Source organism: Amphimedon queenslandica, unplaced genomic scaffold (genome assembly GCF_000090795.2).
Source record: "Amphimedon queenslandica unplaced genomic scaffold, v1.1 AMPQUscaffold_13138, whole genome shotgun sequence".
Taxonomy (NCBI): domain Eukaryota; kingdom Metazoa; phylum Porifera; class Demospongiae; order Haplosclerida; family Niphatidae; genus Amphimedon; species Amphimedon queenslandica.
This window is the reverse complement of record NW_003546626.1, coordinates 71,776-98,118: the sequence shown is the minus strand read 5'-3', so window position 1 is coordinate 98,118 and position 26,343 is coordinate 71,776. Positions and strand designations below refer to the sequence as shown.

At 35.0% G+C, this 26,343-nt stretch overlaps 4 protein-coding genes across 5 annotated transcripts in view; 3 read left to right on the top strand and 1 right to left on the bottom strand.

Moving 5' to 3' along the window:
* Positions 1 to 6: 6 nt before the first annotated feature.
* LOC105314020 (WD repeat-containing protein 63-like) lies at positions 7 to 1,205 on the top strand. The gene is made up of 6 exons (XM_011407916.2): positions 7 to 27; positions 206 to 279; positions 367 to 458; positions 683 to 817; positions 927 to 974; positions 1,049 to 1,205. The coding sequence occupies exons 1-6, from the start codon at positions 20 to 22 to the stop codon at positions 1,124 to 1,126; spliced, it is 435 nt and encodes a 144-aa protein (XP_011406218.1). The 5' UTR covers positions 7 to 19; the 3' UTR covers positions 1,127 to 1,205.
* Positions 1,206 to 9,060: 7,855 nt separating this feature from the next.
* On the top strand, positions 9,061 to 11,298 carry LOC105314019 (uncharacterized). Of its 2 annotated transcripts, none has more exons than XM_020000910.1 (9): positions 9,061 to 9,095; positions 9,188 to 9,685; positions 9,743 to 9,865; positions 9,913 to 10,119; positions 10,168 to 10,277; positions 10,359 to 10,508; positions 10,568 to 10,751; positions 10,802 to 10,864; positions 10,921 to 11,298. In XM_020000910.1, exons 1-9 carry the CDS (start codon positions 9,092 to 9,094, stop codon positions 11,241 to 11,243), a joined length of 1,662 nt encoding a protein of 553 aa, XP_019856469.1. In that variant the 5' UTR covers positions 9,061 to 9,091; the 3' UTR covers positions 11,244 to 11,298. The 2 variants fall into 2 exon arrangements, with proteins under 2 accessions (XP_019856469.1, XP_019856468.1); XM_020000909.1 differs by having other exon boundaries at positions 10,799 to 10,864; positions 10,921 to 11,297.
* An 8,800-nt stretch (positions 11,299 to 20,098) lies between these two features.
* On the bottom strand, positions 20,099 to 25,822 carry LOC100639541 (cystinosin-like). The gene is made up of 9 exons (XM_003389138.3): positions 25,703 to 25,822; positions 25,479 to 25,557; positions 24,709 to 24,942; positions 23,883 to 23,997; positions 23,274 to 23,399; positions 22,753 to 22,872; positions 21,897 to 22,067; positions 20,816 to 20,933; positions 20,099 to 20,564 (listed from the first exon to the last, which is right to left on the bottom strand). The coding sequence occupies exons 1-9, from the start codon at positions 25,788 to 25,790 to the stop codon at positions 20,287 to 20,289; spliced, it is 1,329 nt and encodes a 442-aa protein (XP_003389186.1). The 5' UTR covers positions 25,791 to 25,822; the 3' UTR covers positions 20,099 to 20,286.
* Positions 25,822 to 26,343, top strand: part of LOC100639415 (uncharacterized) — a 2,236-nt gene continuing 1,714 nt past the window's right edge. The window contains exons 1-2 of the mRNA XM_003389137.3: positions 25,822 to 25,936; positions 25,983 to 26,068. Coding sequence (XP_003389185.1) covers positions 25,847 to 25,936; positions 25,983 to 26,068 — 176 coding nt within the window. The 5' untranslated portion in view covers positions 25,822 to 25,846. The remainder of the gene's footprint in view (positions 25,937 to 25,982; positions 26,069 to 26,343) is intronic.

The window sequence follows — 26,343 nt, the reverse complement described above, 5'->3', positions numbered from 1 at the left end:
TATTGATATATGGGACCTAATGGACAGGTAATATCTTCTTTGTATAATAATTCAATGAATTAGTATAATACATGTACATGTACATGTACGTACTAATTGGCATGTTTCAAAAAGTATAACTGCTGCTTATAGTAAAGATACTCTTACATCAGTATTGTTTCTAATTTACATGTACATGTGTTTTGTTATTATTTGTCATTTGTAGGTCTCATGTTCCTTCACTGGCTCAAAACATTTCCTCTCTACCTCTCAGTTATATTGTACCATGGCCACTATCAAGTATGATGATACCTTTATTAGTATTTTATACTGTAATTCACTATTTCTTCCTCTCTCTCTCTCTCTCTCTCTCTCTCTCTTCTATAGATAGACAGTTAATGTTAGCAGCAGGTGATAGTGCTGGTACATTACACATATTAGAAATACCATGGAGTCTAAGTCATGCATCAAGCAATGAAGTATGTAACTTCAACTACTAACTATAATATGTGCCTTTATCAATATACACTGGCAATGTCCTTAGTTGTTAGAAATCAAAAGCTTTCTGGTTTTATTTGAGTTGTTCATTTGTAGTTCATGCATTTATTATTTTTAAAAATGACGAGTAGTAAATTTGTCAGTATAGTCCATCCTGTATACTACTGCTTTGTGCTAATATAACTTTTCTTCTTCCTTTCATCAGTTACTAATAATGGAGTCATTCTTTGAGCGAGAGGTTAAGAGGTTGGATTTTGTTAGTGAGAGAAACAGAATGAGAGAAATAGAAAAGAAAGCACTTGATGAGAACAAAGCTTCAGCTCATGATGATGAAGAAGAAGTAAGTCATTAACATAAAATACCGGTATTTGTAGTACTTTTATGCATCACAGATGTACTTCACAGTTTCTATTATAGATCCAGTTATTAATGTCAATTTTGTATTGTAGGAAAAGAAGAATGAACTTCAAAAAGATGATGAAGAAAAATATGAACTGGTGAGTGATAGGAATTTAGGAATAGTCTGTGAGAAACTTTTTTCTTCTTTTCCTCTTCCTCCATTTGTTTGTAGGAGTATAGAGATTATCTAAAGTTGGAACAATCATTATTGATTGAACTAGGACTGAGACAACCAGCAGATGAAAACTGAGAGTGTGTGACATAGAGTGAGAGAGATCATGGTTGATAGTCTAATGAGTTTGATTTCATGATTGTTAAAATGTCCACACTAGGCAGGTTATTGGGTGATTAAGCCAGAACCATTTTTCAACTAAACTTGCCTTAAAATCTGCTTCTGGCATTTATGATTTAATACATTATGCGTATGTTGCAGATCCAGCCCCACCCCACTATGCCCCACCTTTAACTTGCACAAAATTTTAAATTTCTTGTGTAATCGCCACACCGGGCACACCCTTTGTGTTTGGTGCATCAAGGGGAAAAGAAGATTGAGTGTGTAGTGCGTTTTTGCCCTGAGGTCCTGGCCTCTGGACAGAGCAACTGGAGCTATGGCCACTCGTCAAACTTCTTTAGGTATGTATTTGACTAAACCCGTCTTTTAATCCAGGCTTTGTGTCATAGATGTTAGTAACCTGAGTGATGTTATTGATGTATTGAAGAGATGTGGCTTTCCAGAAACGAAGTGGTATGAGCTTGGACTGAGACTAGGACTAAAGAAGAGTACACTGGACGTCATAGAAAAGAATCATCCTCATGATGTATCTCGCTGTATGACAGAGTGCCTCTCCCAATGGTTAAGTAGAGCTGATAATGTTGACAGTAGAGGAGGAGCCAACTTGGACTCACTGTCAGATGCTCTACGATCTATGAATGAAACTGCTGTAGCTGAGAAGTTAAGTGAGTCAACCATAACTGTATGTAACTATAATCGTATTTTACCATCATAGAACATCAAGCTCTTATTAATATTTTTAATAATCGTCATACTGTCTTGTCTCAGTCTCTTTGTGATTCTGTTGCTATTACCCAGTTACTTTATGCTGAACGTATGTTAACACAAGAAGCAGTTAGTAGAGTGGTGTCAGCTAGTCCCTCTATTCCTAATCAACGTGAGGCTCTGTTAACTGCTGTCAAAGAAGCTGTTCAAACTGATCCCAACAGTTTACTTAAATTTGCTAATGTATTGTGTACAATAAGTACTAATGTATCACTAGGACAAACTATACTGGATGATATTAGTGAGTATATGTGTGTTGTTGTGCTGTTTATCATAAGTATGCACAAGGTTGCCAGTGGGGTGAGACTTGGGGGAGGGCGGATGCTTTAAATCTATAACAAAATGCTATTTGGTTCATACCTCACTAGCAGTTTCCTTTGATGATGATGATGTTGAAGAGAGATTCTGTGTGATATCAATGGCATTTTAATTTTTAAAATTTTGAGTGAACAATTCTAATTTTTGTTCTCATTAGGGGTAGGGCTGTACTTGCCTTTGCTCTAACTAGTGATGCCAGTAACTGTCTTTATGTCTAGGTAAATATTTTCCTATTCCTGAAGGGGGTGTGGTTCCTGAGACAATTAAAGATCATGATGTAGTTTCACAAGGTAATAGTAATACACAACTGGTACATGGTGTATATGGCTATGTGTACAAGTGATATATTCATTTTTTTAATCTGTATTATTTCTCATGCTTGTTACTTTGGATGAGGAGACAGTGACAGTTAATATCGTTTAATTGTTTTTAAATTATATATTTATACATGTGTATATATACAGGTATTGTATAGCGCCAAATTTTCAAGGGCTGTAAATTTTGCAAATTTTGCCATTTTTGAAGTTTTGCGAAAATCACTTCCATGAAAATCAATCTATTATGTTACAAGATGGTAGACAGCATAAATTAGCAAAACTTAAATCCATAAAATAGATTTCTAGGGAAATTCATGAAGTTTACAGCCCTCGAAAATTTTATGCTATATAGTAGTAATAATATCTATTTAATTATCATCTTTTACCCGTAATTTAATTAGAAGACTTACACTTTGTAATATTAAATTTTTATTTATTACCATACCTTTGTAGTTGAGGTACATGTTCCTGTTTCGAAAGAGTTACTAATGGACTTTGCCTCAATGAGAGTGTCATATGGAAAGATGTTCTACAATGTTGGCAAGATTATTAAACGAAAATCTCCTCCTTTAGAAGAAATTAAAGAATGCCTGTCTTGTTATGGCAATGTTTCTAATGTTAAAAAGTGTCTTAATATTTCTAGTGTCCTGCGTCTCATTCAAAATGAGTGTTCACTGACTAATATTGCACTCCTTCACAGTGTAGTGGAAGAATTGAATATCACTGAAGCAGAGGAACACATTAAAACTTATAAAGCAGAGTTAAAGGAATTCTGCAAGTCTCTCTCCATCAGTCTTCGTTTAAAGGAAAGATTTGCTTCCATTCCTCATCTTCAATGTCAAGGAGTTACTTTTCTTCTTAGCAGGATGCCTGAGAGGCATATACTGGATGATATTGAGAATATCCTTCGAGAATTAGTGCAGGATGAAAAGAAGAATATATGGATGCAAGTTATTACACCTGTCACTGTGGAACCTGTAATGGAGGAAATTAGTGCAAAAGTGTCTAGTAAGCTAGCATGTACATGATCTTTTTTACAAAATATAATTTTTTACATGCAATATATATAGATAGTATACTTGGTAATTGTCGAATATCCAATATTTTGCATTTATAATTTTCTTAAAGTTAATCTGTGCATGGGTACAAATATTTGTGCCTGGCAGTTAGTAAACTTATTTTTTTCATTTGGATGCACAATAATAGCTTTTGGTACGTGAAGAATGGGTAATAGACAAAGAATCTAACTTAATAGTAGTCAGATGGATCTTCATGACCTGTTTATTACATGTTGGGGTTGTGTGAGTTAAAAATTAGTGCATTGCAACATTAACAATAAATTAATTTTACCAGCCATTCAGTACCTATTTCATGCATGCATAGGTAAATGTGAAACTTAAATGGCAAGCAAAACGATTAACCTTTTGTTTAGCAATGAATCTAGCACTGGTGTAAACAGCACTTTTGCATGTACATCAATATGATGGACTTACACTCTATATACTACTGAAAATTTGTTAGTGTAGTATTACTTCAAGTATCTCCTTTGTATACTATAACAGCAATGTATCAGACTGGGGTAAAAACTCAAGTGAATTAGGAATATAGTAATCATTGTTATATCACTGTTAACTTTACAGTTTGATATCCTGATACATGTATTTTCCTGGCTGGAATCTAGTCAGTTGTGTACATGTACTGCATAATTATGTTAAAGGATGGTTAAGTCAGTACAATAATTGCATTGCAATCATTCTGTTTCTATGTGAGTTGCATTTTGTAATTAAGTTGCTTTTTCTCTCTCAGTTTTTCTGTAAGAAACATTAGAGCTATATTTGTATATGAGTCCTTGTCCAAAAATGCATGTTTTCTATACATGTATTATTTTATTGCCTAAAAATGTCCGCTGAAGTTGCTTTGAATTTACTAGTTAATAAGGCCATGTTTATTACTTCAAAATTTTAGGTCTAGACTTGTATGTATTTTTAATTTTTGCTTATAATTTTTAATGCCAAATTTCTTTTCTGCTATATATATGTAGTCAGGGGCATATCTAGGGGGGGGTGCTGAGGGTGCTTGAGCACCCCCCTATGGCTGGGCTCAGAAAAAATTACTGAAGTTCTGGGCTCTTGCATCACTACCAAGTCTCTTAATAAAGTTATAGCCCCCTGATTGTGATTTTAGCAGTTTTCAATGCTTTAAGGAGTGATAAGAAATACCAGTATGCTTGAAATTATCTTGACCCCACCTGTAATTGATGAAAATGAAGGAAAACGCCATTTTACCGCCGTAAAAAAGTGGGCATAGTCAAAATTTTGGTGTGCTTTGCACGCCCCCAAATAAACATCTGTATACCCCAGCAGGGCCAACACCCCCCCTTTCCGAATTCCTGAATAGTTCCCTAGTAGTATACTTATTTGTTGTTTAAAATATATCTTCATTCTCTATTATATAGCAGGTACTTTAAATAAGTGGCTAAAGGAAGGTAGTGTTGATCTAACTGTTTCTCGTGTTAATATGCTTGGTGCTCCTGGAGCTGGTAAAACCTGTGCCCAGCTCCTACTATTAGATGAAGACCCTCCAACTGAAGAAGTTACTGACAGCACATCAATTGCTTGTCCTACTGTCAGAGCAATAAGAGTAGCTGTAAATGATGAGAACAAAAAATGGAAAAGAGTCAATAGAGATGAGTTACTAGAGAGATTAGCAACTGATTTAAATGAAGCATCAGAAGAGAAACAAAAAGAAATAGGAAATAGATTTAATTCAGGAACTGAAACTACACTGGCGAGCACTGGTCATACTTCAGCATCACCATCATTGGTATCAAATGAAAAACCTGCACATGAATCTCAACATCCTTCACTAGAACCAATAGAAGAGGAGGTAGAATTTCATGCTCAAGAAGTGATTCAAAAAATTTTGACAAAGAAACCAAAAGGTGTTAATTTAAAAGATCAGAATTGGTTGTATGTCATTGATTCTGGGGGACAACCAGCATATCAGGAGCTATTGCCATTGTTTACTAGAGCTGCTTCTCTTAATATCATCACTCTTGATCTTTCTAAACCTCTTGACAAGAAGTTTGATATGATGTACAGAATTGATGGAAGGCACTTTCCTTGCTGCTCCAAGTCAACTCAGTTAGCATCCTTCCAATCTACTGTTTCTACTGCAGCTAATTTTAAGTCTCTTGACATTCCTAGTGTCACTAAGCAACACGGGAATTCAATGCATCTTGTTCTTGGAACACATTATGATAAAGTGAATGAGACTACCCTAAATAAGTGTGAAGATACTTTGAAGACTTCAATGTCTTCACTGCAACCTTACTTACGTGATCGTATCATTTGCAACAACAAAAAATCTGAAGGTTCTGTTATATTTCCTGTCAATACAATTGCCAAATCAGAAGAAAGGGTAAAATTGAGTAAAGAAATTTGTGAAGCTGTATGGGTTCATGGCTCTGATGCTTCTCTTACTATAAAAATACCAATTCGATGGTTTGCCTTTGAATTGTCTTTACCTGAAGAAAGAAGAATCATATCTTTCAAGGAAGCCTTATCTATTGGGGAAAGATATGGCATGAAAGAGGAAGATACTAGGCAAGCGTTACAGTATTTTCATGATGTCAGTCTCATGTTATATTATCCAGAAGTTACAGATGTAGTTTTTGTTGATCCTAAGCCTATTCTTAACATTCTTTCAGAGTTATTAGCTCTTACCTATGTCAATGATAATAGTGCACAAAATTCTATTTTACTTCACAATCACCGCCTTTCTAAAACTATTATAAATCATTTAAAGGATGGTTTTTTTTATAAAGAAATTTTTAAGCACTTGAAGTCCAACATTGAAATCTTTAGTCAACCTGAATTTCAACTTTGTGACTTAATTTCTCTTTTGCTGCATCTCAACATCATCACAAAAGTGGAAGATAATATAAAGGGTGAATATTTTATACCTTATACTCTTTCTTCGTATCAAGGTTCAGCCATTCCTACTGTGTCAGATGTTCGACCACTTCTCGTAGTTTGGAGGAGGGATCATGATAATTGTGAGATTCTTCCAGTTCCTCAAGGTCTTTTTCCATTAGCAGTGATGCACCTTCTCAATCAGAAAGACCTTAAAACTGAGCTCCCTTCTTCCAGACCAGATTATTACTTCAAGTTTCGAGATGCTATGTCGATCAAGATTACCTTCAATCAAATACCTCATACACTTCACCTCATCAATCGTTATACTCATATTGAGGTGTCTTTCATTGGCCCTCAAGAACATTGCCCAATAATTCGTAACCTGATAATGAAAACTATTGGTAAAGTTACAGATGACTTACATTTGAAGCATAATTACGTCAATGCATTTAATTGCTTACAAGATCAGGAGAAGAAATGTGTTTGTATTGTTAAAGAAAATGCTAAGGAAGAATTGATAGTCAATTGTACAGATTGTCCAAAGTCATGTACAATAGAAGGGAATGACTACTGGTGCTGGTTCAAAGGTTCCACTGATGAAATAGATTCTCAAATTACATGTAAGTAATTATTTTTTAACAATGCAACCTATATTAAAGTGTTTATTAAGTAAATTAGTTTCTGCTATTAGCCAGTAGATTCAGATATGATTTATAACTTTATGTCATAGGCTCTACTGGACCCATTGCAGAGTCTGTAAAAATGTCAGGTACGTCATGCAGATTAGTAATTCCTTATAAATTACAGTTTCTCTTTATTATTCTTAGTACGTCCTCCTATTTTTAGAAAACGTAGACACTCTGAAGACTTTGAATTGACTGAAGTATATCCCATCAAGAAACAAATAAAGACAGATAGAATGTTTATTTCATCAGTGGATTCAAATTCATGCATCAACAATGAAAGTAAGTTATTATAAAATTTATACCATACCTGCATGTGTACATACATGTACATGTATGTGTACATGTATACAGTGGGAAAGGTGTCAAGCGATGATAAAAGTGGTATCTCATTATTCATTATATTTAGTACCTTCTTCCATGAGAAAACGAAGACGTTCTGAAGATAGTGACTCAACTGAAATACAGCTTCCGATTCAGAAACAAAAAACAGATAATACAGGTATGTACATGTATGTTATTTTATGAATGGGTTCAAATTCATGCATAAAATAAAAGTAAATATTTTTACGTACTAATTTTAAATAATCAATTTCAGACACATTACTGACATCACGTGAATGGTGTATGAAATGTGAAGAAGCATTTGAAATAGTGTAGAAAAATCATGCATAAAATATTGGTGCTCAGGGTCATATTTTGCAAATAAGTAAAAGCTGTTATTCTGAATAACAGCTAATGCTTATCTGCAAAATGCACCACTTCATGTATTGAGAGCACCAATATTTTATGCATACCTTGTAGAGTGACTTTCATTATACTAAGGATTCATATACATGTACATGTATGTTTGGTTAAGTTTTGAAGCAACATTAAAAATTTATTGCAATTTTGATTGTAAGCATTCAACTCATTAACAGATTAAATTTCTACATAACATGAGAAAATGTAATAAAAATTTCTTTTAGCCATTTGCCATGTTTGATGTAAAAAAAACGAAAAGATTGAATAGGATTCGCTGTGTTATTATTGACCAAAAATAACACGAAAAATTTCAGACCATAAGAATGAGTAAGATTGGTGTTGATGCTTACAAAGTACTTTTGTGACGCAAATCCTACATGGTCTCTTATCACAATGTAGACATCACAAGAGCATGACTGTCAATATTTATTGTTTTGAAAAGTATTTTTAATGAATTAACAGAATAAATACTACTAAAATTAAAAAAAACTGACTGAACAAGACAAGGTAGTCCCCGGTCAAGATCCGGTAGGCATAGGAGTTCATTCTTCCAGTCTATATTAAGCCATGGCAGCCATATTTAAAAAGGGGTTAATCCTATTTAGTAACACTAATTGACAAACTGTTTAGGAAATCCAAAAATTTATTCCTTATAAAAAGTTCATTTTATTAAGCCATGGCAGGCCAAGGTGCATTCACAGAAATCAAAATTATATTATTATAATGATTTCTGATTCATTCTAGCTTGCCTTTTTAGCAATGGCAAATAATGTAATGTTATATTAACAAAGTTGCTCTTGTCTGCACACATCAACACTGTACATAAAAAGAGAAATGATGGATTATTTGGAGTGGCCTAATTAATTAAAATTATGTCATTTTATAGATGATGCTCAAATTCTCAAAACTGAGAAGGACAGTTTTATGTCAGAATTGACATCAGAAGTAGAGGAGCAATCAAAGAATGAGAAACAGATCATTACTGGTTAGTGTATCATCATCAATCAATAATAATTATTAATATTCTATTAATTTATAGACCTTAAAGAAAAGGAGTTGTACATAGCCAAACTAGTGAAGGAGAAGTCACAACTACAGGAGAGAGTCACATCCTTAGAGGAACAATCCATCAAAGAGACTAGTTCCATTGGACTACAATTTAATTACCTGATCCCTTCAATGGGTAAATTATTCATGTACATGTACATGTACACATGTGAATGATTGTGTGTGTACTATACTGGTATTAGATATGATGTGCCTGTATTGTTTCAGATTCACTAGACTCTAGTGTCATTATAGCTGGACAGAAGCTCTTTATCCTACAAGGAGACAGGTCTGACTCACTCCAGTGGGAGAAATATGGATTCAGATTAGAGTGCCCTCAAGGAGCAGTGTCCAAGGATACTGAAGTAGCTGTTACTGCACTAGCTGGTGGTAATTTCAAGGTACCCAAAGGTATTGTGCTAGTGAGTGCAGTATATGCAATATCAGTATCTAAGGGACTATTAAAACCACTGGTAATAGAGCTTCAACATTGTGTGGATCTAAGGAAGACTAGTCAGACTGGTTGCCTCAAGTTTGTGAGAGCTCCACTGAAGTCTCCCAATGCTTACCAGTTCAGTATAGTTGAAGGAGGATCTTTTAGTGTAGGGAACAGATATGGTTCTATTGAACGCGATGAATTCTGTGCTCTTGGTATTGTACATGTTGGTAATGGAGACACACCTAATGGAGGTGGGAATGGATCAGAGAATGATACACAAACTCAAGGTATACAATAGTGTTTGTATTAATAATTTACTGTTGATGTGTTTGTATGATGTATAGGAACAAATAATGATAGTGAGGAGGAGACTAATGGAGACACACCTAATGATAGCAGTAATGGAGCAGGAGAGAATAGTAGTGGAGGAGGAGCCACTCCATCAACAAGCACTACACCACCTCATGGTATGTAACTGTATCATGTATACTGCATGTTATGTTTTACCTTATAGACTCAATTAATGATGATCCTTCTCAGTTAGTCCATGAGGTAGGATCCCATACTACTGATAAACCAACAGTACAACAGTCAGATCATGCACTAAGTGATTCTGATGGACCTACAGCTACTGTATCCAGTGAACAGTGTCCAGCAAGGAATGATGATGAATCACTACAATCCTCTACTGATCATTTCACTGCACACTCTGACAATAATAGTATATTATATGTATTACAATATTACAAATACATGTATACTTTTATAGCTCTTTCTTGTGATACATTGTATTCTGGAATGATGTACTATGATAAGAAAGAAGTTGGTCATTGGAAAGCTATGTATACTGTTGTTAGAGATTTGGAAGTTCTTAAAAGGGTAAAGCATACACATACATGCATGTACATACATATGCCAATGCATACAAATTTGATTGCTTATTGTTTTATGTTCGTGTAGCATTTAGAAAGCAAGCAAGCATCAAGTATTGAATATGATGATGTTGTTGACTCATTTAAGTTTATTCAACCAAACGGAACTCTTGAATTGACACTACACACTGGACAGCAGGTAGGATGGACTGTTGATCCTATCAGGAATCCAATGAAAGTAAGTATGGGTACCAGGAGCCAGTTTTACCTAAATATTCCTTTTTTGTATAAATGTAGTTATTTCAGTCAAGAGTTGACCAGTTTCCCTTGACTCCTTCATATGCAACCTGCAGTATATCAGTGTATGCTGAAATTGGTCTTGCTAAAAAGCCGCTTCATTGCCCCATTGATCTAACTGGGATAGATCCTTCAATGACGATCTATATTAACCGATGTCCTCCACCTTCCCCTTCATCAATGAGTAAGTTTACAATAATTGATCTGTAACTGATTGTTTTGTTTGTGTAGTAGACAGTACTAGCTCAAGTTCCTCTGCTACTAGTGTTAGTCAAACCAGGAGAGAGACTGAAGAAGGTATGGCTGATATTAACATAATGACACACTAATCACTGAATTTGTATCATTAATAGGTACATTTAGATCTGATATTGCTCATAGAGTAATGACAGAATGTACTGGAATGATAAAGGAAAGGGTTGGCCTTTATCCACTGATAGACAGGCTGGTTGAGAAGAGGATGATAAGTGATGCTGAAAAAGGTCAAATTATTGATACCAGCACTGGACTAACTGCTAATGAAAGAATGGATGAGCTGCTTAGTTTAGTTAAAGCATCCATTATAGAGGATGGAGAAGATTTTGGTTTGTTTCTAGAAATAATTAAACAAGAGAATACAAGAAGAGCTGATAGACTAGCACAGACACTATTAGACAATTATAAAAGATTAGTATAATTTTTGATTTTGGATAATTTTATTGATGCTTATTAATTTTTATTGTTGATTCTATCAGAGCAATTGCTTTTTAAAAATTACAATACAGGACAAAATAAAAGGAAAAAATGTAAAATATTCTCGAGTATTGCCGGTATATCTCTTTATTGATATACATATACAGTTGTCATAGCAACAGTCATTTTCCTCAGCAACACTACTGATCTAGTTGTTAGAGTAATTCTTCTACAGAAAGTAGAAGGAGGAAGAGAGAGAGGATCAAGAGAGAAAGAGTGGAATGACATCATGAGAAGTAACACGACTTACCCTCTTTGATGAAAAGGAGCATATATTGGTGAAATGGACACAAAATTTTCCTAATTGCTTTGTAATTGCAAGGTTAAAGAATTGACGCCAATCATTCTTTTATTATTTTACTCTTGATCTTACTGTAAATAATTATAATAGGTGAAGGTACTTGCCTAGTGAAATAAGTGACACTTGTTGTTTACTGTATATATACTATAGTAATTTGTTTCAGCAACAGCACTTACACATTCTTGCTTAATGGGCCAGTAATAGGCCATTATTACACTAATTAAAAGTACATTCTTGAAATGTTTACCATTGCATACAACATGATTGTCTCTTGCATCATCAGTCAGCTCTTCTAGTTATATATAATGAAGGACACATTAGGAGTAAACAATTTTACAAAAAGTGTCATTATGATATGCCTTCTTCTTATATAGCTATTGCTTGTCTCCCTCAGTTTATAAGCAGTTCTAATCTTGCTCTTACATAACATTATAGGCATGTAGACTCACATGCTTGCTAAAATATTTATTAGCTAAAGATGAAACTATGGTCACATAGACATTTTGTTGAGTTAACAATAATGTTATATAACATGCTTACCATGTTGGGGGTATTTGGGTAATTTTGGAGTCATTTTTTGAAACAAAGTAAATTGATCAAAAATTTTAAGTCGAAATCAATTTAAACTTTAATAATCACTACGTAATACCACTACATGATCTGTGTTAATGAGTATAGTAAAAACACTACCATAGAAATACGTTCTTTGAATATTTGCCAACAAGTCAGGGGCGTATCTAGGAATTGAAGGAGGGGGGTGCTGAGGGCGCGCGAAGCGCGCCGCGATTTTTGGCCACACCCACTTTACGGCGGTAAAACGGCCTTTTCCTGCATTTTCGTCAATTACGGGTGGGGCCAAGATCATTTCAAGCATGTTACTGGTACTTCTGATTGCTCCTTAAAGCACTGGAAACTGCTGAAATCATGACCAGGGGGCTAGATAACTTTGTTAAGAGGCTTGGTAGTGATGCAAGAGTCCAGGACTTTAGTAATTTTTTCTGAGCCCAGCCCTGAGGGGGGTGCTCAAGCCCCCTCAGCCCCCCCCTAAATACGCCTCTGCAAGTAGCGTATAATCTCTGACGTCACTAGTCAGGCTCTTCTGAAGATTATAAAACGAGTGAGGAGTAAACAGTAAACAATCATTACAAAGAGGATAATAATGCTCTCTCTTCTTATACTAGCTATTGCTTGTCTCCCTCAGTTTATCAGTAGTTCTAATCTTTCTCTTACATTTGATGCTGCTAACAGTACCTGTACTGCAGCCTGTACTACTTGCAGTGATACCAGTAACACTAATACCAATCAATACAACACTGATGATGGACTGTTGAATGAACTACTCAATGCTACCAGGAACAATGGTCAAGATATTCAAGAAATAAAGCAGAAAATGGATGGTATCATTTCTTCTCTCTCTCATATCAAGGACACTGTTGCTTTTAATGCTGGAGCTATCAATGATATACTGCTACTAGTGGAAGACCTTATCATGTTACACAATGACTCATCTTCCTTCTCTCCTATTCCTACTTCTTGTCAAGAGATTAAAGACAAACAACCAAACAGTCCTTCTGGTGTATATCTACTGAAAACTGCTACTAACAAAACTCAAAGTGTTTACTGTCATATGGAGGAGCTGTGTGGTTCAGGAGGTGGATGGACAAGACGAGCATATCTGGATATGACAGACTCTACAGAGAACTGTCCTTCTGGGTTTAGACTGTACCAGTCAGGAGGAGTTAGAGCTTGTGGTAGACCAGTAACAAGCAGTGGTGGTTGTGCATCAGTTCAGTTCCCATCTAATGGTATCAGTTACTCTCAAGTGTGTGGTAGAGTAACTGGATATCAATATGGATCCTCAGATGCTCTTGATACAGCTAATGGAAATCACACTAACATCAATGGACCATATGTTGATGGTGTTAGCATCACACGTGGATCTACTCGTAATCATGTCTGGACACTGATTGCTTCTTGGTCAAACAGTTATTGTCCTTGTTCAACTGGTGGTGGGTTTCCAGTGCAGTCTTTTGTTGGTAATCATTATTTCTGTGAATCTGATAATCCTGGTTCAAACTCTATCTCGTACAATCTTCACACGTCTGATCCATTATGGGATGGTCAAGATTGTCATGCTAGCGAAGCAGCTTGTTGCAATGCTACAGGTCTCCCATGGTTTCACAGAGATTATGGTAGTACTACGACTACTGAGTACCTTGAATTAAGAGTGTGTGGTGATGAGGGAACTGGTAATGAAGATGTTCCTGTTGGGTACTATGAAATATATGTCAAGTAATGGAGCATCTAGCTACTTTAAAGAGTTGTTTTAGTAGCTACTTTTTACGCTATACTTTGTAAATGAATGCTATACTGTTCTCCTGTTAGAGTTATTCTTTTATTTAGTTATTTTTTAATCATTTATTTGGTACAATGTATCATGTGCACAGGTGGATGTACCATACAATATCATAATATCTATGACCATACAAAGCAGTTAAAGCCACACCTCCAAGCTATGTTGCAGCTCATGGGTTGTTGGCAAGAGATGCCTAGCACCATATTTATGCTATGTATTATGTTTGACTTGATTCTGACTAAATTTTTAAAGTTATGGCCATTTTTAAATGTGTTGTACTATAAATAAGCCCATGCTTTTTTGCACAAAATTGGCTCCAAAATAACCCCCAATTTTTATTACATTTTCTGATACATATTGATGTTCTCATGCTACATAAAAAGTTTGAGCCAATTCCAACTTCAATTTTTTTAGGTATGACCATTTTTTTTAAATTCCAAATTTACGAAAAATCACCTTTACTATGCCCATGGTTTTTCCGAAAAATTAGCTCCAAAATCACCCCGAAATTTTATTATGTTTTCTTATACATATTGATGTACTCATGCTATGTAGAAAGTTTGAGCAGATTCTGACTTCAATTTTTTCAGTTATAATCTTTTTAAAAGAAACTTCAATATTCTGAAAATACCCTATTCTACACTGTATGTAGCCCATATATGCTTTATTCCTCTTATAGTATCATGTAATGTGTTCATTAGGTATAGTTGCTGTATCAGTTGGTGAGCCATACTCACTCAATAAAAGGATAGAATTATCATATAATAGTTCACTCAAACTCTTCCCATATACATTCTTAAGTAATGCATGCATGTACATGTACAAGTAGTCAAGTACATACACTAGCAGTAGCTGCACTTATCAAACATGCCTGTATTATTATATGAGCTATACATATGCTATCATGTACTATACATGTACATGTATTATTATACATGTACATGTACATTAGTGTCCTTGTAATATGTGTATGATGTGTGTACATTATACATAAAGGCTATACATTTACAGCTACATATACTGTTGGTCCATTTTAATTTTTCAATACTTCAGTTGGGTAATGGACTTCCATGTAATGTGAGATGGACAACAAGATTTTCCTAATTGCTTTGTAATTCGAAGGACAGAGAATTGAGCTCAATCGTTTTTTTTATTATTTTACTCTTGATCTTACTCTAATGGTTGTTTACTGTTTTCTCCTGACTCTTTTGATACATGTACTTAGCTTTGAGTCATACCACTACATGACTTGTTAATCAGAGTAGTAAAAACACTACGTTCTTTGAATATTTATAATTACAAATACATAGCATCAAGAGTATTATGTACTCTTGATTGCATACAATGCATAGCATCATACCTGCCCTAATATGTGCTAATGAGTGCAGTAAAAACACCACGTTCTTTGAATATTTGCGGATACGTAGCGTATAATCTCTGACGTCACTAGTCAGGCTCTTCTAAATATTATAAAAGGAGTGAGGAGCAAACAGTAAACAATCATTACAAAGAGGATAATAATGCTCTCCCTTCTTATACTAGCTATTGCTTGTCTCCCTCAGTTTATCAGTAGTTCTAATCTTGCTCTTACATTTGATGCTGCTAACAGTACCTGTACTGCAGCCTGTACTACCTGCATGCAGTGATACCAGTAATACTGATACCAATCAATACAACACTGATGATGAACTATTGAATGAACTACTCAACACTACCAGAAAAAATGGTCAAGATATTCAAGAAATAAAACAGAAAATGGATAGTATCATTTCTTCTCTCTCTCATATTAAGGGGACTGCTACCTCTAATGCTGGAGCTATCAATGATATACTGCTACTAGTGGAAGACCTTATCATGTTACACAATGACTCATCTTCCTTCTCTCCTATCCCTACTTCTTGTCAAGAGATTAAGAACAAACAACCAAACAGTCCTTCTGGTGTATATTTACTGAAAACTGCTACTAACGGAACTCAAAGTGTTTACTGTAATATGGAGGAGCTGTGTGGTTCAGGAGGAGGATGGACAAGACTAGGATATCTGGATATGACTGATGCTACAGATAACTGTCCTTCTGGGTTTAGATTGTACCAGTCAGGAGGAGTTAGAGCTTGTGGTAGAGCAACATCAAGTGTAGGCAGTTGTACATCAGTTCAGTTCCCATCTAATGGTATCAGTTACTCTCAAGTGTGTGGTAGAGTAGTGGGATATCAGTATGGTACCCCTGATGGAGCATATCCAGGCAGATATCAAGGTGAAACATATGGTAGTGTCATTGATGCTAGTCACAATGATATAAATTCTTATTACGTTGATGGTGTTAGTATCACTCATGGGTCTCCTCGTCAACATGTCTGGACACTAATTGCTGGATTTAATGAAGTTACTTTTTATTCTGGTACTAATGATGGTCGTCACAATTGTCCTTGTTCTCAAGGTAGTCTTCAAAACTCAACTCTTCAATCTTTCATTGGCAATGACTACTTCTGTGAATCTGGTAATCCTGATACCAGTGGTACTGGTACAGGTCAACATGGCATACTTTTTACATCTGATCCATTGTGGGATGGTAAAGGATGTGGTAGTCTTGAAGGTAATTGTTGCACATCTCGTCCTAGTCTTCCATGGTTCAATAAGGTACTTGGCACTACCACCACTGACTACCTTGAACTGAGGGTGTGTGCTGATCAAGGTAGTATAATTGATGAAGACTCTCCAGTGAGCTTTTATGAGTTATATGTTAAATGATATACTAATGAACAGTTTGATAGTGTAGTTTGGTAGTGTAATAGTAGTTTGTAGTTAGTTATTAGCCTATAGTTGTTTTTATTCCTTCATTGAATTATGATATCAGATTACTCCATGTGCACATGAGCATGCATACCTTTGTGAAATAAAATTCTGTTTAAAATGACTTTTAACAATCCACAACACAATTATTACCATCATTAATTTTAACAACTCAAAATCACAGTTTTAGTATTATTAATTAACAAACGCTATGAATCGGGTTACTGCCCTTTACAGATCAAAGTGTGCATAACAGAATAAATAATTTAGACAATTAACAATCAAATTACTGATGTCCTCATACCTGGCCTAATATGTGCTAATGAGTGTAGTAAAAACACCACATTCTTTGAATATTTGTCAATACGTAGCGTATAATCTCTGACGTCACTAGTCAGGCTCTTCTGAATATTATAAAAGGAGTGAGGAGTAAACAGTAAACAATCATTACAAAGAGGATAATAATGCTCTCTCTTCTTATACTAGCTATTGCTTGTTTGTCATCAATCTATGCTGTCATATCTGATATACTTTTAATTCAATTATTAACATTAAATTTTATTGATAGCAAGAATGTTATACATACATGCATTTACTAACAAAAATATTAGCTGAGGTTTTAATATATAAGCCAGATCTATTATTATTGTCATTGAATTATGTCATAAGGGTATAAAAGGTTTAGATTATAAAATGATGCTGATGGTTCATCGTAAGATGAGGAACAAATTGATGGCAGCTTTTTAGCATAATCAGACAAATCTGCTGAAAAATCATACATTCTGACAGCACCACACTGCCTATGAAAAAAAGAATTATATAATAAGCATGTACTATAGTACTGCTCTAGTATGAGATTACATGTATAAGAGTAATTAGAGCATAATGATCTTTATCCTTTTTTCCTGCATGGCTTGTAGGTGTGGCTCAATGGTGCATAGGGTACTGTGGTACTAAAATTAGTAAGTTCAAAAACTCTACCGTGAGAACAGTAGTATCATTATTATTATTATTGCTAGAAAAACTGCTAAGCTAACTATTCTTTAAAGTAGTTTATCCTGGTCTTTATACCCATGAAGTGTATGGAACTGTTGTAGAAGCTAATCATCTCAATATTGATTCTTATTATGTTGATGGTGTTAGTATCACTTGTGGGTCTCCTCGTCAACATGTCTGGACACTAATGGCTGGGTTTGGTTCTGCAGGAACAACACCATGGACTGGTCATAATGACGGTTGTTATAATTGTCCTTGTACTACTGATAGCCCTCAAAATTTGACTCTTCAGAATTTTATTGATAACAATTTCTTTTGTGAATCTGGCAACCCCAATGTTAATGGGGCACTAGCTAGTCTACACCTTACATCAGATCCATTGTGGGATGGTAATGAATGTGACAGTGAAGGTGATTGTTGTGCTGCTCCTGGTCTTCCATGGTTTAATAACAAACTTAACACTACCACTACTGACTACCTTGAGCTGAGGGTGTGTGCAGATGAGGGAACAGACAATGAAGATATTCCTGTTAACTCTTATGAGTTGTATGTCAAATGACTGAAATGAGGCAAATAATTCATACCTAATAGACAAGACCAAGTAATCATAAATCACAAACAATAATTTAGTTAATAGTTGTCTTTTCAGTCTTAGAATATAGAATATAGTAATGCCGGTGTATAGATTTATAATTAGGTTTTAAAATATTCATGTAGTACTAGTTTTGTGTGCTTAATATTTTGGTCATAATTATTTAGAAATTAATGATTGAAAATCCTTATGTGCATATAGTGTTATTGTCATAATGTGTAAACTAGACAATTGAAAAATGTAGTTTTCTAAAGACAAATTGATATGGGCTAAGACTGTTAAAGTATACTACCTTTGGAGTCAAGATATTCCTAATCATTTATAAGGTTTTTAAACAGCAAGCTTAGTTTTGACAGCCGATTAATAGTACATGGAAAAGTAGATTAAATTTCAATATGCTCATAATTTGCTCCCCGGCCATCCTTTTCTTTCCCCCTCTCCTCCCATTGTATTAAATTAATTTCTACTTTTTTACAGTAGCATATCAAAGTTTATACATGAATAGACTTCCATGGTCTATCATTATTAAATACAAATAAGATCATCTGTTCCTCCATTCTCATTCTTTCCTTCTTTCCTCATAACATAATAACATCATAAATCATGAACATATTAACATCATAATAACATTAATGGACCATATGTTGATGGTGTTAGCATCACACGTGGATCTACTCAGCATAATCATGTCTGGACACTGATTGCTTCTTGGTCAAACAGTTATTGTCCTTGTTCAACTGATGGTGGGTTTCCAGTGCAGTCTTTTGTTGGTAGTCATTACTTCTGTGAATCTGATAATCCTGGTTCAAACCATTTCTCGTACAATCTCCAAACATCTGATCCATTATGGGATGCTCAAGATTGTCGTGCTAGCGAAACAGCTTGTTGCAATGCTACAGGTCTCCCATGGTTTCACAGGGATTATGGTAATACTACGACTACTGAGTACCTTGAATTAAGAGTGTGTGGTGATGAGGGAACTGGTAATGAAGATGTTCCTGTTGGGTACTATGAAATAATATATCAAGTAATGGAGCACCTAGCTACTTTAAAGAATAGTTAGTTTAGCAGTTTTTCTAGCAATAATTTACAATAAAAATGATACTACTGTTCTAACGGTAGAGTTTTTTAACTTACTAATTTTAGTACCATAGTACCCTATGCACCATTGAGCCACACCTACAAGCCATGCTGCAGCTCGTGGGCCGTTTGCAAAAAACGTCTATTACCTACAGCAGCAATGTCTAGCGGAGTCCTTTCTCTAGCAAGAGCAGTGTTTCGTTTGCAAATACCACTATCCACTCAGATATACACTTCATCACGGACTGAGAAGCCAGGATCTCCATCTTGGGTGTGGCTGGAACAAGCCCGGGTAAACAGGCGGGTACTCCACAATCTAGCCGACTCGCTCTCATTCCACCCAGAGGCTTCATTCCACGTTTGCTTCCTCTCCCAACAAGTTGCGGAGCTGTCTTTAAAAGCTGCACGGCTCTCCTTAGACCCAAGGTTCCACTGCAGGCATCACAAACTCCATCCTAATGCCCAGCATTTGGAGAAGCACCATTTCTTTCCCAAAGGTTTTCTTCTTGAGGCTATAAAGCCATTGGATAACTACTACATAAGAACGCGTTACCCCAATTGCTACAAGAATGAAGTCGTACCTGCAAGAGCATTCAATACCTCTCAAGCAATTGATGCCATCGAAAAAGCAGACAAAGTCTATCAGCAAGTAAAGAACTTTATGAAGAGTTTTTGACATAAATGTAACTTTAAATCATTTTTATTACTGACCGATTTAACTTAAGAGTAGAAAATAACAATAATTATAGAATTAAAATAAAATTTATCATTATTATTATTATTGTATGTATGTAATGACAAAACTTGCACAACCTGCAAAATCAAAAATTACTTTTAAAGTGCAGCAGGGCAGCTAAAGTCCTTTGAGCTGATTAAAATGTTGTGGAATTCAGTCCTAGTTTAGCTGATATCTTAGCTACAAAGATTCTCATTTTCATTTGAAAGGAAAGCCCATCAGAATTAGAGTCCAACGATTCACCTTCTCCTCCAAGCAATGGCTTGCTCTCCTCTATCTTGGAGTATCCATCTCCAGGTGCTGGAGGATGCCTATACAGTATGTAGTGCTGGACCATGAACAAGAGATCAAAGCAGACAGAGAATAGGCCTAGACCGAATTTTGTTGGATCACCGAAAATTGATTTCCAATCATCTATATGGCAAAAAGGATGGAATGATTATAAAATAATTATTATAAAAACAGTATACATTGTACAATAGCAGAAATTATTATTAACGATTGCGATGTATAGTTAGTACATGTATCAATGATTTTATATTAAGCATGCTTAGATAAAGCAAAATATAAGATTCAAATTTTAGTGATTGAAGTACAGAGTTAAATCACCAAAAAGAAGCTGTAATTATAATGGTGGAGTATCATAATTATCATTTTGGACTAACTGTAATTGTAAGAGATGAGGAACATTTGTAACATGCTGAGCATTCCTCCAGTAAAGTCAAGCAGTACATTACCAATACTCCAGCCTACTGTACTCTTCCGTCTAAAATTCATATAAGCCTACAATGAATAAGAAAGCATTACATAAAAAACACCGAAAAGGCTAGGAGAAAAATCTCTTTTATTGTATTTTCTGATACATCATTCTTGCTATGTACATGTATAATACTATATCCCAACTGAGTTTGACATCAGCCGCTTGGAATTTGAAAAATGTAGCATACATCACTAATGACGTTTTATAATGATATTCATAGAAGCATGGCCAACATTTTACAGCTGCGTAGTTGGCCTGTGTTTCACTCTTAAATGGGTTTTGCTTGTTCTGATAAGCAGTACAATAGCTGCTAGAGTCAACTAGCCTTCATATTGGCCATCATTATCAGAAGATCGTGCTCTGTTAGCTTTTTAAAAGAAGAATTATTGGAGGAATTATCAGTGTGGGCCCTCGACCACATGTTCTTATATAAACTATGACGTAGATAAATTGTCATAAAATGTCATTTTGGTATGCCATTGGGTTTATAGGAAGAACCCAGTTCTCAGGGTTCCCAAGGGCTGAGAGACCCAAGACCTGAGATCTTGTGATGGCATTGGGTGACTAAGAACCTGTGAAAGTCTCATTCTTATGCCACATTCCTATAAAAAGTTATTCCAGTTTTTCTTGGGTCAAACTCAGTTGGGACATAGTATAGTATACATGTAAGCACATGTGTACCAAGTTTTAGTTCATTAAAAATGTACCATAAAAATCATACATGTAATTATAACAGGTAGGCATTTTAAAGCCATATTTTACAAAAATAAACATGTCATTTTAAACCTTATACAGACAGTCAGGAGCCATCATGGAGATTTGATAATACATGTACAATGGATGTCTACATGTTTGTACCTATTAGTACATTGTACAGTACATCTACTCCTATTGTTGTCTCATGCTAAAAAGTAAACAAACATTATTTCTACTTAAAGGCATCATTTGACAAATTACAATTTCCATTAAAACACACACACACTTACTTGTGGTACATATTTTATTAGTGTCACTGCTAGCTTGACATAAGACACAAAATACAAGAACTGAAGCCATTGCAATTTCTTCCCAACAGCAACAAAAAGAGACACAATGATGAAGCCCCACAGTACGATCAATATGGCTATAGCAAGAAACGATACTCTCTGCTTGTCACGCTGAAATGAAAAATAAAAATAAAGTCAAATATTCTTCCACTTATAATGTCTTATTCCTTCCCCTTCTCCTTCTCTCTATTAGCAGTAGGAGGTTGGCAATGGGGCAAAGATAAATTTTTAACTCTTATTCACTCAAAATTAAGATTTATTTAAACTCTCAATTGACTACTGTACTGATGCACACAAACTTTATGTAAAAAAACTATAGTTACCACATCCCCCAACCCAGCAACCTTGTGCATGTATAATTCTCTCTTCTCCTTCTCTCTCTCTCTTCAATCCTCAATACTTTTAGTATCAGACCAGGGGTGGATCTAGGATTTAATTTTTGGGGGGCAATTATGAGATGGGAGGGGTAATTAGGGGTGTGGTCAATTAAGCTTGTGCAAAACTTTTAGGGAAGTAAAAATTATAAAGACTAAGCCTGTTAAAATGAGCTCTATTGTGGTTTAAAGATTGTTTACATAGTCCAGTACTGCAACTGCTTCACAGTTTACATTTGCAATGCCCACAATCACAGTTTACAATTTGCATAGTTTGCAATGCCCCCCCTGCCCCCCCCCATAGATCCGCCACTGTATCAGACATATGTAGGTATACATGTATTTATTTACATTTTTCTTCCTCCCCCTCTCTCTCCCTCCCTCCCTCCCTCTCTCTCTCTCTCTCTCTCATTCCTCGATACTTTTAGTATCAGACACTGGAAGATGGTGAATAAAGTGGCAGCCAGAGCATGGAGTGCAAATATGACATCATTCAATTGGACCGGGTTCACACCACCTGGATGATCTTCAAAGTACTGCCTCTAGAATAATGAAAAACACAAATACATTATACACACTCAGTAAACTAATGGTATTGTGATTATACTTAATGTAAATCTAATCACTCCATCTCTAACAGTTTATAGTACAATAGCAACACAACAATAAAACTGTCTTTTGTTTCAATTCATTGGCACACGATTATTACTAAAAATAAAGCCTGATTTACCTCAACCTTGACTTCTCTATATTAACCGTGTTGCATGGAACAAGTTGCTTGCAACAAATATTGCATAGTGTATGTTGGGCTTAATGTAAATCTAATCACTCCATCTCTAACAGTTTATAGTACAATAGCAACATAACAATAAAGTTATTTTCTGTTTCAATTCATCAACACACCATTATTCAAAACATACATGTACGTGTATGCCTAATTTACCTCAATCTCTGGTATCCAGTAGAGTCCCACGTTAAACACACTGTATGCCAGGAACCCAGTGAGATTAAGGGCCAGGAAATCAAAGTTTAAACCAACGACACTCCGACGATAAAAATTGAGGAAAATCTAGAACAATTAAAGTACATATTAAAGGAGTTGTGGTTTATATGAATTTACTCAAAAATCAGGCCAAAGTCCCTGTACTATAGTACAGGGTTTTTGGCCAAATTTCACCAAAAATGACCAGAAAATTTTTTCGATTTTACTAATTTTTAAAAATACGTATAGATGTTCTTATGCTGTGTAGCAAGTTTGAGTTAATTCTGATCAAAATTAGATTTTTTATGAATTTTTGAAGTTACTCAAAAATCGGACAAAAGTCCCTGTACTATAGTACAGGGTTTTTGGCCAAATTTCGTCAAAAATGACTAAGAGAGAATTCTCCACTTTTATAATTTTTTCTGATACATATACATGTTCTTATGTTGTGTAGCAAGTTTGAGCTAATTCCGATCAAAATTAGATTTTTCATGAATTTTTAAAGTTACTCAAAAAGCTACGTAGTACATTGTACTATTGTAGTGCTTGTCAGCTCATGATGATCGTTACCTGAGGATAGAATGAGATGCTCCAGGCAGCAAAGTATATCCATCCAACGACAGCAATGATAATATTAAGAGGCTTGGAATGAACCACTGACACTGTACGGACCAACTGATTAAGACTAAGAGAAAGAGAGAGGGGGAAAGAAAAAAAGACAAAAGGCAAAAATGAAGAGAACTTTAAAAAAGATAAACAAGAGTGAGTAAAGATAGAGCATAATGTATATTTACACATACATTATTAAAAAAAGAGAGAAAGAGAGAGGAGGAAACAGAGGAGAAAAGATTTAGAAGGCAAAGATGAAGAGAATTTTAAAAAATAATCAACAGAAAGTAAAGAAACTAAAATGTATAGTTACATTTATTTATTTTATATTTGTGACCATAATTGACAAAAGGTACCTTATGGCGGATAGGAAAATTGGTCTTTATAGCCTTAAAAATCCAACTTCCTGAGCTCCATTTATCATGAAATTACTCCAGAGGATGCAAAAAGTTACTATGCAACTTTCAGAAACAATGGTTGTCAAACAGAGCACTCACAGATTGATTTTTTTTCATTATAATGATGAATTTAAAAATCTGCCATAAGGTACCTTTTGTCAATTATGGTCACATTTGTTTTATTTAGTTTGCATTTACAAAGATGTATTTTGCTTATTCATAAGTGCAAATGACTTCAAGTAAGTATCTAAGGAAGTATCTACAAGGCATCTATCTTATTTGATGGCTAGATTTACGTATTTATACTAATTCCATTGTATTGCTACCCTGGTATTTATTTGAGGATATATATTACAGTACTTATAACATATTAAATGTATCAGACTCACTGGTCTATACTGGAGTAATACTCATCATCGTCACTGGCCTGATTGCTACTGTAATTAAAAGATATCTCAGTACGACCAGCCCCAGTAGCATGAACTCGTAATTCCGAACCAATTATGAAGCTAGAGTCAGTGACTGTCACATTAACTATGTCATCGTAAAAATCTACAATTCCCTCGTGTTTATATGAAGCTACCAATTCAATACTGTGAATGGAGAAATTATGAGGAACATCTCTACAAGGAATAGAAGGGAGGAAGAGAGAGAGAGAGAGAGAGAGAGAGAGAGAGAGAGAGAGAGAGAGAGAGAGAGAGAGATACATGGTAATATTCTAAGTTTTGAGTGCTTTAATAATTCAATTACAAAAGAAAATTCACTAAATCTACATTTGTACATGTACATAAAATTAATACTCCATCAGTAAATAAATTGGACTACATTAAGCTATAGCCCAAACCTCAGCTACAAATACAATCCATAGATACGTAGTATGCATCACATGTACATGTACATGTATGTACATGTACATACATGTACATGTATATAGTATTGGCTAATTGAACTGTGAATTTGGCCCCAGTACAGGTTGTATGTTAAGATAGTGTATGTATTTTCAGTATAGAATATGTTTGTGTTTTTTAAATGATAAGGAAGCTAAATTAATCAAATAAATGATAAGGTTTCATTGATACTGAATATGAACATACATGTAAGTCACTAAATACATGTACAAACTACAATGTACATGTATAAGGAGGTACATGTACTATACCTTGAATAAAGATATATTGATGCATTTTCTCCGATTGTAACTGTACTGAACTGATTAGCGCAAACTTGAAACTTGTTCTCTGAAAGAGAAGAATGAGAGAAGGAGAGAGAAAGTAAGAGTGAGGAAGATGTCAATTAAAAGTAGTTGAAATTATATAAAAGAAGCCGCGACAAGGATAATACTAGTCTGGACCACTCGCGCTCGATTCTATACTCCGTACTTACTATGAATAGTATCAAGACTACAGTTATGAGCCGAGAAGGACTCGCCGATAAGAAAAACAAGGAGAAACAAGATTCTTGCAACAGCCATCTCAGCTTTAGAGCCACGCCCAAGTAGATTTTAACTGTAGGCGTGGCCATAATAAAATGGCTACTTTTTCTTCGAGCATTTCAAGTTTTTGGAGGCTGAGTCTTTTGAACAGATACTTTGTGAGCGCAAGGAACCCACAGAATGTCGTAAGTTTATGTTTTTTTAGAGTTTGTAAATAATTCAAATCAATAGGTTCCCTCTGTCATTTTTTATCGCCCACGCACATCAAAATCTAAAGCTAAATCTAAATCTAAAAAAAGGACTTCAGTCAAGACAAGGTGAGACAGGCAACACAACATAGCTGTAAATTTTGCGAATTTGCCTAAAAATTTATTTTGCAGATTTAATTTTTACAAATTTATGCCGTCTGCCATCTTGTACCGTAATGACTTGATTTCTTGTGGAATTAGTTTACAAGAATCTTCAAAGAATTGCAAAATCTGTGAATTTTACCAAGAGTAGATAATAATTAGAGGAGAGTGTCCTACTGGCTATAGGGTCTGCTTCATCACCATGTAGAATTGAAGAGTCACATTCCGGTTATTTTCAGTAT

What these genes read in the sequence shown, in the direction of transcription:
- LOC105314020 (XM_011407916.2), top strand. An exon ending in TGTACCATGGCCACTATCAA is followed by an intron (nt 280 to 366) that starts GTATGATGATAC and finishes TCTCTTCTATAG; the next exon opens with ATAGACAGTTAATGTTAGCA. An exon ending in CTCATGATGATGAAGAAGAA is followed by an intron (nt 818 to 926) that starts GTAAGTCATTAA and finishes TTTGTATTGTAG; the next exon opens with GAAAAGAAGAATGAACTTCA.
- LOC105314019 (XM_020000909.1), top strand. An exon ending in ACCTTCCCCTTCATCAATGA is followed by an intron (nt 10,752 to 10,798) that starts GTAAGTTTACAA and finishes TTGTTTGTGTAG; the next exon opens with TAGACAGTACTAGCTCAAGT. An exon ending in CAGGAGAGAGACTGAAGAAG is followed by an intron (nt 10,865 to 10,920) that starts GTATGGCTGATA and finishes TATCATTAATAG; the next exon opens with GTACATTTAGATCTGATATT.
- LOC100639541 (XM_003389138.3), bottom strand. Translation starts at nt 25,790, where the DNA reads ATGGCTGTTGCAAGAATCTTGTTTCTCCTTGTTTTTCTTATCGGCGAG. An exon ending in TCAATATATCTTTATTCAAG is followed by an intron (nt 24,943 to 25,478) that starts GTATAGTACATG and finishes TATTCCTTGTAG; the next exon opens with AGATGTTCCTCATAATTTCT. An exon ending in TATTACTCCAGTATAGACCA is followed by an intron (nt 23,998 to 24,708) that starts GTGAGTCTGATA and finishes TCTTTCTCTTAG; the next exon opens with TCTTAATCAGTTGGTCCGTA.